Source organism: Eriocheir sinensis, unplaced genomic scaffold (genome assembly GCF_024679095.1).
Source record: "Eriocheir sinensis breed Jianghai 21 unplaced genomic scaffold, ASM2467909v1 Scaffold1190, whole genome shotgun sequence".
In the NCBI taxonomy this organism is placed as follows: domain Eukaryota; kingdom Metazoa; phylum Arthropoda; class Malacostraca; order Decapoda; family Varunidae; genus Eriocheir; species Eriocheir sinensis.
In genome coordinates, this window is record NW_026110508.1 from 98,475 (window position 1) to 107,560 (window position 9,086).

General features: G+C 38.6%; 1 protein-coding gene across 1 annotated transcript in view; it reads right to left on the reverse strand.

The window, feature by feature from the left end:
• The window catches only part of LOC126989488 (cadherin-89D-like), a gene marked incomplete at its 5' end in the record, with an annotated part of 40,901 nt that extends 37,940 nt beyond the window's left edge, over nt 1–2,961 (reverse strand). Inside the window, 1 exon segment of the mRNA XM_050848062.1 lies at nt 2,879–2,961. Coding sequence (XP_050704019.1) covers nt 2,879–2,954 — 76 coding nt within the window.
• Between the last annotated feature and the right edge of the window lie 6,125 nt (nt 2,962–9,086).

Consider the following 9,086-nt stretch of genomic DNA (forward strand, 5'->3'; position numbering starts at 1 on the left):
ATAGGCAAAAATTGGTTTACTAACAGGGTGGTGGATGAGTGGAATAGGCTTAGCAGTCATGTGGTGAGTGCCAATACAATTGTCACATTCAAAAATAGATTAGATAAATTCATGGACAGCGATATTGGGTGGGGTTAGATACACGGGAGCTTAGGTTCAAAGGAGCTGCCTTGTACAGGCCTACCGGCGTCTTGCAGACTCCTACGTTCTTATGTTCTTATGTTCTTATATATACCCATACACTGATATACATAATACACTATCATAAACACTAATACTTATAAAAGTACTCCACCAAACGGCTTTGTAATACACTATTACGTACATACACTGATACCTATGCATACAAAAACGTTTCTCAGCCCAACAATTAGCGAAGAGCGACCAAAGGGCAAACGTGACAGGGGGAACGAAGCGGAATGTGTCTCGGCCGCGGTACGATTTCACAAACACTCAAGACCGCGAACTGAAACGGTGGGAGAGTGTGGAATGACGACCGAACTTGATAAAAACTAACTCTCTCTCTCTCTCTCTCTCTCTCTCTCTCTCTCTCTGAAGCCTAATTTCACTTTAACTGAAATAGATAATGATAGATAGATAAACAGATGGACAGACGGATAAACAACGAGATAAACAGAGAGAGAGAGAGAGAGAGAGAGAGAGAGAGAGAGAGAGAGAGAGAGAGAGAGAGAGAGAGAGAGAGAGAGAGAGAGAGAGAGAGAGATAGAGAGAGAGAGAGAGAGAGAGAGAGAGAGAGAGAGAGAGAGAGAGAGAGAGAGAGAGAGAGAGAGAGAGAGAGAGAGAGAGAGAGAGAGAGAGAGAGAGAGAGAGAGAGAGAGAGAGAGAGAGAGAGAGAGAGAGAGAGAGAGAGAGAGAGAGAGAGAGAGAGAGAGAGAGAGAGAGAGAGAGAGAGAGAGAGAGAGAGAGAGAGAGAGAGAGAGAGAAAATTATTCAAGCTCTGACTAATGCATTTCTTTCGTATCTTTGTCTTAACCATTCACAATAAAAATCTATCGCCAAGCATTGACCCGCCATGAATTTTGACTTTCGGTACAATAAGTCACGTTCACGAAATCAGTTGGGTTTTCTACTGTTCTTATGATTTCTTAAGCTGATTGGTTCTCCGGAATGCACACACTCACACTCACACACACACACACACACACACACACACACACACACACACACACACACACACACACCTCGATGACTTTCCCTTTTCATGCCTTTTACAATTCCAGTTTTTCTCACTTTCTCGCTCAATTCATTCTTCTTACTCTCTTCATTTTTTTTTATAATATTCATTTTTCTCATTCTTCAGTTTTTCTTTGTTCCTATTATTTCTTTCAATGATCTCTTTTCATTATTTTTTTTATATATTTTCAGTCTTTTATTTTCATCAGTCCATTCATTCTTTTTTAATATCTTGATTTTCTTTTCATCTCTGTTCATTCTTTTCACTATCTTCGTTTTTCATTCTGCTCCTATTTGCACTTTTTATTTTCCTGTTACATTTTCTTACATTTCCAATCTTCTCACTTTCTCGTTTCGTTCATTATTTCAACTTCTCTTCAGTTTTATTTCTGTCCATATTTTTACGTTCTTACTTTCCCACTTCAGCCACTCACTAATTTATTTGTACTCCGAAATTCAAAAGCAGTGACAGGTCAACTTTCTCGATCACAATACTTTCCCGGGAGACGAAATACTTTTTTTTTTATTCTAAATTCCATGATATTAGTTTGGTGACGTGACGGCAAACTTTCGCTCCTTGACGATTTAATGAAGTTACGTGGAAAAAAATATTCAAGGTAAGACAATTTAGATTTCAACACCGTGAACTTTCTTTGGGGAAAATGAAAAAAACAAACCATGGCCAATGAAAACAAAAGTCAATCATTTTTTTTTCTCTCTCTCTCTCTCTCTTCTCGTTTCTTCTCTTCTTCTCTTTCTCTTCTCTTCTCTTCTCTTCTTTCTTCTTTCTCTTTTTTTCTTCTCTATATTCTCCCTGTTCCTTTATGTCCTTCGCTTCTCTTCTCTTCTCTTCTTTTCTTTTTTTTTCCTCTTCTTCACCTTCTCTCTGCTCCTTTATTTCCTGCACTTCTTTTCCGTTCTTTCTCTCTCTTTTACTTCCCTTTTCTCCTCTCTTCACTCTCCTCTTTTATTCTTGTCTCTATTCTTCTCCATTTCTTTTCATTTCTATTCTTCGTTATTTTTTTTTTTTATAAGTTTCCGCCGCCTCATCGACCAACATAAGAAAACAACAAAAGCTTCTGTTCTATTACGCTAACAATGGCACCTCCACTTCTTTGTATCGTTTCTCCTAATCTTTTTTATATGTATTTTTTTTATCTCTCAAATACTTTCACTCGTCAGCGTTCTGTACATAATTGACAATGTCCATTCATACGTTGTTAGCATGATTAGCATTATTATTATTATCATGCTTGTAACGTTTATTCAGAAAGCTTGTCACGTTGCTGATATTATTGTTTTATTCTATCTCACTGGCTTTGTAATTCTTTTTATTTTTTTTTGTCACGTAAACGAAAAGTAACGATTGTGTCATTTTTTTTTTCATTGCGTTTTTAGTTCGTTCACACCGATTATTAATTTTTCTTAGCAATTCTTTTTATTCTATTACTTTGGTTTTCTCGATTTATCTATTCATTTCCTTATTTGGTTATTTATCTAACTATTCACTCATTCATCCAACACTTGTTTTTCAATTTACTTAACTTCATTTTCCCTTCATTCCTACTTTAAGGGAGGCAATTCATGGGTGTGCAGTTTAAGACAAGATGACTGAACACACAAAAACATCAGGTAAATAAACTAATAATACTCACACAGGTAGTTCATCTCCCCAACAGCTTACCTGAGCACGCGAGGCCAGACAGCAGCACCAGCACCAGCGCCGCCCTGGAGGCCGCGCCGGAAACTTCACTCGTCATGTCGGCTCTGTAAAGGACGAGAAGAGGACTTGTTAGTGGTATGTATAAGAGGGAATTGTGTACAATATGAATACAGGAATAGCTAGGAATATGTCAAAAGTTCAAGTCTGTATTGGAATAGAAGATAAGTTAGTGAGAAGCATGAGGTAGGAATAGTTAGGAATGTCTTAAAACGCAAATTCTGAAGTGAGAAATATAGTTAAAACAAAAATAATAAATGAAGAGGTGTTATTAATGTCTTAAAAACGTAAATTCTGAAGTGAATAAAAGTTAAAACAAAAAACGTATATGTGGAGCAATAAGGTATGTCTTAAAAACGCAAATTCTGAAGAGGGAAAAGGTTAAAACAAAAAAAATAAATGAAGATCAGTTAGGAATGTCTTAAAAACGCGAATTCCGAAGTGAGAAAAAGTTAAAAGAAAAAAATGAGGAGCAGATGGGAATGTCTTAAAAACGCGAATTCCGAAGTGAGAAAAAGTTAAAAGAAAAAAAATGAAGAGCAGTTATGAATGTCTTAAAAACGCAGATTCAGAAGTGAGAAAAAGTCTAAACAAAAAGTGAACGAATAGCAGTTAGGAATGTCTTAAAAACGCAAATTCCAAAGCGGGAAAAACAGTCAAACCAATAAACCTCAATGAAGAAAAGGCATACCTAAGTTCATGGCTCGTCAAATACTAAACAAAGGTCATGAACTACTATTCAAAGGTTTAATGCTCACTGCTATTATTATTACTGCCATTATCCTGCTATGCTTTATTTTCTTTGCTTGTGTTTTTCTTTTAGCCTCATTACGTTTCTTCTTCTGTTTCATTTCTTATTTCATCGGCTCGTTAAACGCAACATTTAACGAGAACAATAAGGGTCAGACAAACAGGGTGGATGAATCACTGCACAACAGCATCAAAAGATCAAGGCTTGTGTGCGTGTGTGTGTGTGTGTGTGTGTGTGTGTGTGTGTGTGTGTGTGTGTGTGTTCCCGCTCTAAAACTCCTATATTAAAACCAGAAAAAAAAATAATAACAAATAAACAATAATAATTATAATATTGAATTCCAGTTACCTAATTGCCTAACTTGCCCTAAATAACCAAGTAAGTAACAGGCTAATTGCTATAAAGCCCTTAGTCCACCCTGTTAGTGTAGGCATCATCGAGATTCGAACGCAGAACCAGTAGTCATTGCATCGTAACCTTAGCCACTGTGCCATGAAGTCCATGAAAAAATAAATTGCAACACATACAGAAAAAATCAATAAGAAAGACAAGAAAGACACGCAAAACAAAGATCCAGAAACACAGAAACAGAGAAGAGAAATATGGTGGGTCGGTCCATAAGATTTACTCAGGGCAGAGGTTACCAAAACAACAGCGACACATTCGAGGCCTATTTCACATATACAGAGGAGCTTCATTGCAACACACTACATACCATACATGATTCGATACTTTGAATCTTTCTAAGGCTCTGTACTACATGAAATACTAAAGTACCAACATTCTCTAGGCCTACAATGTTTTAGAGATATTTCCTCATCACCTTGGCGTCACCCATTACACGCAAAACATCTGCAACTCATAAGCGAGCAGGACCGCTCATCAACATCTCTTTCGGTCGCTTCTGGTCCGAGGAAACTACTGGACCCCCAAACCGGAAACGGACACACACACACACGGTAACAAGGGGAGCAGAACCACTCTCTTTCCCCCTCGTCATCCCATAATTACCGAATGATCAATAAAGGTTAATTACATTGTTCCCATGTGACGAATAACGTGAGAGAGAGAGAGAGAGAGAGAGAGAGAGAGAGAGAGAGAGAGAGAGAGAGAGAGAGAGAGAGAGAGAGAGAGAGAGAGAGAGAGAGAGAGAGAGATTACAGCAAAGAAAAAAGTTAAAGAAGTGAAGAGAGAAAGGAGACGAGAAAGCATGAGGAAGAAAACGGAAGAGAAGGGGAAACACACCCATTTAAATATAGCATAAGAATGACCATGTTTGTGTTCCGAAGAAGGGAGACGAGACGAGAAGACAGAAAACAATGACCTATATAAAAGATTGATGAGGCCAGAGACGTAATCAGGAGAGGAGTCGATGGGAAGGTAGGAAAGAAGAAAAAAACAACAGGTGGGGAATAGAAAGACATGAAAGGGGAAAGGAAGAGAAAAAAAAAGGAAAGAGAAAGGGAGCAGGTGGCGGAAAAGGGACAGAGAGCAGGTGAGAGGGAGAAAGAGGAAGAGGAAACAGGCAAGGAGGGGAAGGGAAATAGGAGGTAGGAGAGAGGAAAGGAAAGGGAGGGAAGGAAGGCGAGGAAGGAAGGGACAAAGGCAGGTGAGAGAAAATGAAAGGAAGAGAAAAAAAATGTAAAGGGGAGGAGAGAGGGAGCAGATGGAAGGAAAGGAGAGGAAGAGAGGGAAGGAAGGACGAGAGAGAGAGAGAGAGAGAGAGAGAGAGAGAGAGAGAGAGAGAGAGAGAGAGAGAGAGAGAGAGAGAGAGAGAGAGAGAGAGAGAGAGAGAGAGAGAGAGAGAGAGAGAGAGAGAGAGAGAGAGAGAGAGAGAGAAAGCCAGGTGATGTGGGTGACTTGGACCTGCACTAATTAATGACACCGGCCAGGTAAACTTCCGGCAACGAGAGTAACACCTGCTGACCTGACTCACCTGGGAACGGCGTTACCTGGCTCTCGTTACAACAATAAGCTGAACGTGAAATATCAAACACAGGAAAATTAAATGAGAGTAAGTAGAAATATGTACACCCGTTTTGCAAGGTAATTAGGTCAAGTATTTTTTAATCATAATAAAGATAATAGTTTAGCATCGCTATTCTTTTTTATTCTCCGTATTATTATTATTATTTTTTTGTTATCATTATTACTATCATTATTATTTTAGTTCTTGTTCTTGCTATTATCGCTATTATCAGTACTATTATTATTTTCATTGGTATTATTATTATCATCGTTATCTTTTATTATTATCATTATTTTAGTTTTTGCTTTTCCTTTTCCGTAGCTGACATTGCTCTAGTCCTCGGGGGGAAAAAAAGCAGAGTCATGTTCTACTCACTTAGTTGCTGCTGATATAATTCATTTTCTCACTGAGCCACAAACACAGAGAAAAAAAATGCGAAAAGGACGAATAAAATAAAGAATAAAAGTATCGCAAGTATAGTTTTAACGCCTAGAAACAGAACAAAGGCTGAAACGCTGCTGATATGTTACCTTACATGGAGAGCGCAACTTCAAGTATTGTTAGAAGGGAATGAAAAACTAAAAACATAACAAACAAAACGACCACGGATGAAAAACTAAACGAATTCTCAACATTATAACTTTTTTTTCCTTTCCGAGATAGTTTTTTTTTTTCTCTCTCTCTCCTTCTCCTTCATTGTGTTCGTGATTTATGTGTGAATTTCTGCTTTATTTGAAGTGTCTGTTTTTTAGGTTAATGTTGTTTTTTTGTTTGTTTCCACACGTTTCTGTGAACACCAATAATAACAGTGATAATCTTCATGGTTATCATCATTATCTTCATCATCATCATCATCATAATAATAATAATAATAATAATAATAATAATAATAATAGGTAAGGTAAAGTTGGGGGCATAGGCTACAGCTGCGCGTGGCCTCGGTGCTCATTACCGTCACACTGGCCCCTTGAGCCTGCGCCGGGAAGGAACCATTAACCCTACTCGTGGCCAGTGTGACATCCCGGTTACCACAGTTTACCTTCCCCAGGTTTCCCCAGGTACAAATTTATCGATCAGCCAGCAAGGGGAGAATGAACAGTCGGGTGAGCTCCATGCTGACTGGCCCCGTAGGCATTCGAATAGTAGTAGTAGTAGTAGTAGTAGTAGTAGTAGTAGTAGCAGTAGCAGTAGTAGTAGTAGTAGTAGTAGCAAAAGCAATAGTAGTAAAACACACACGCCACAATAACTCTCTGACCACAACAATCTAGGACGAACCTGTGACCACACGGAATCAAAACCGCCAAAGTAGGAAAAAATAAAGACATACGTTTGTAAAAATTCGCAGCGTCACCTAATAACACACACACACACACACACACACACACACACACACACACACACACACACACACAGAATCGGGCTACGTGTGTGTGTGTGTGTGTGTGTGTGTGTGTAATCAGTATTTAGCTCACTACCCAGACACAAACACTCACCGCTAAAGAGAGGAAAGTGTGACGAGATGAGAGAGAGAGAGAGAGAGAGAGAGAGAGAGAGAGAGAGAGAGAGAGAGAGAGAGAGAGAGAGAGAGAGAGAGAGAGAGAGAGAGAGAGAGAGAGAGAGAGAGAGAGAGAGAGAGAGAGAGAGAGAGAGAGAGAGAGAGAGAGACACAGAAACAGACACAGGCAGACAAATAGACAGACAGACACAAACATAAAGAAATAAAAGCACAGACACACAGAGACACACAAAGAAGGAAACAGAGACAGACGGCGAAGTAACAAATAAGGCATATAATTAGTCAGACCCAATGAAGCGAAATAAAAAAAAGACCCAAAATATCACGAACTTTAACAACAATTCCTAAGCCTGAGAAACGGAAGCAAACGAAACAGCTTTTACTTCTTTATTTTTACCTCTTTTCACACACACACACAAACAACTTCCCCATTAATTAAACAAGGAAAAAAATAGGATGAATAAAATGTCACTCAATAATAAAAAGTTCAAGCGAGGAAAAGCTTATTCACAAACACCACTAAATACATACGAAATAACGACTCCTACCACCTACGCAATTACCGTGAGTGTTGTGCTTTGCGACCTTGAGAGTAATTAGGCAGCCTCAAGGATTACGCTAATAGGTCATAGGTAACGTTAAGAAGAAAGAGGGAAAAAAAATAAAAGTTAAAGTACCGAGTGTGAGTTTGATTAGTAAGGAGCTGCATTGTTACTTCCTTGTGTGTGTGTGTGTGTGTGTGTGTGTCACCAAACAGACAGAACTTCACGCATATCAACGGGCAACACACACACACACACACACACACACACACACACACACACACACACACCTTGAACAAGTCCACATCATACACACTTTTCATCAGCATCAGCGGCGACAGGAAAGACAGTTCACGCTATAAAAAAAAAAAAAAAAAATTCAAGACACCACGAGTACGAACATAACTATTTTTATTCTTGAGGTGATATTTTTTTTCTTTTTCTCTTTGCTCTCCTTCGCGATCTATTACGACACCTGGATTGCGTGTGCGTGCAGAGGGCGAAGGAGCATTGACCAGGTGTTATCACGATGGACTGGGGAGGAGGAGGAGGACGGGGAGGAGGAGGTAGTCAAGATCGGTGTGGTAAGGTTGTAAGGTACGCAGCATCGTTCAAAGGTTATGAGAAAAAGGTAAAGATCATATAGAAGATAATTTCCATACTATCACATCACTTGTCTTTTTGAATCGACAAATTTACCGAATGTGTATGACAGAACATTTCTATTCATCTTTAAAAAACACTGCAAGGATTCTAAAACCTTATTTGTTCTTAGGTATCGGAGTTTTCTAAAATTGTTAAACAGGCCAAGGAGAGAATGTTTCGGAACCTAACAATAATCATGCCTTTTGGGTCAATCTATCTCCGTGAGGCCTTTCTCTGCAACAAGTGTTATGAATTCAAAACAAAGAGAAAGTCTTGAGCAAAGTCTAATGCCTGCAGCTACTTGAACCTGAAATCATCCGACCTATACCCGTTGCTGCGTATTCTTACATGTTTTTTTTTATTATTAATATGTACAACAAAAATAATAACAAAACAACAACAACAACAACAACAACAACAACAACAACAACAACAACAACAACAACAACGACAACAGCAACAGCAACAGCAACACCTATGGCCACAAAGAAAGAAAGGTAAAACTAAACTCAGCGCTGAAAGACTCTCCGACCTTCCAAAAACCTTACTTTTGCATGAAACGAGATTTTTCTAGTAATGGTTAATTAGCTGATCAAGTCTGTGGTATTTCGAGCTGACGACAAAAAAAAAAAAAAAAAAAATCACAGGACATTCAAGGAAGTGACGTGAAGTTTCTACGCTTGACAAATTAGTGTCCTTAAATGTCACGCGGGAACTCACAAAGTCAAATGAGATTATAAAAAGCTAGA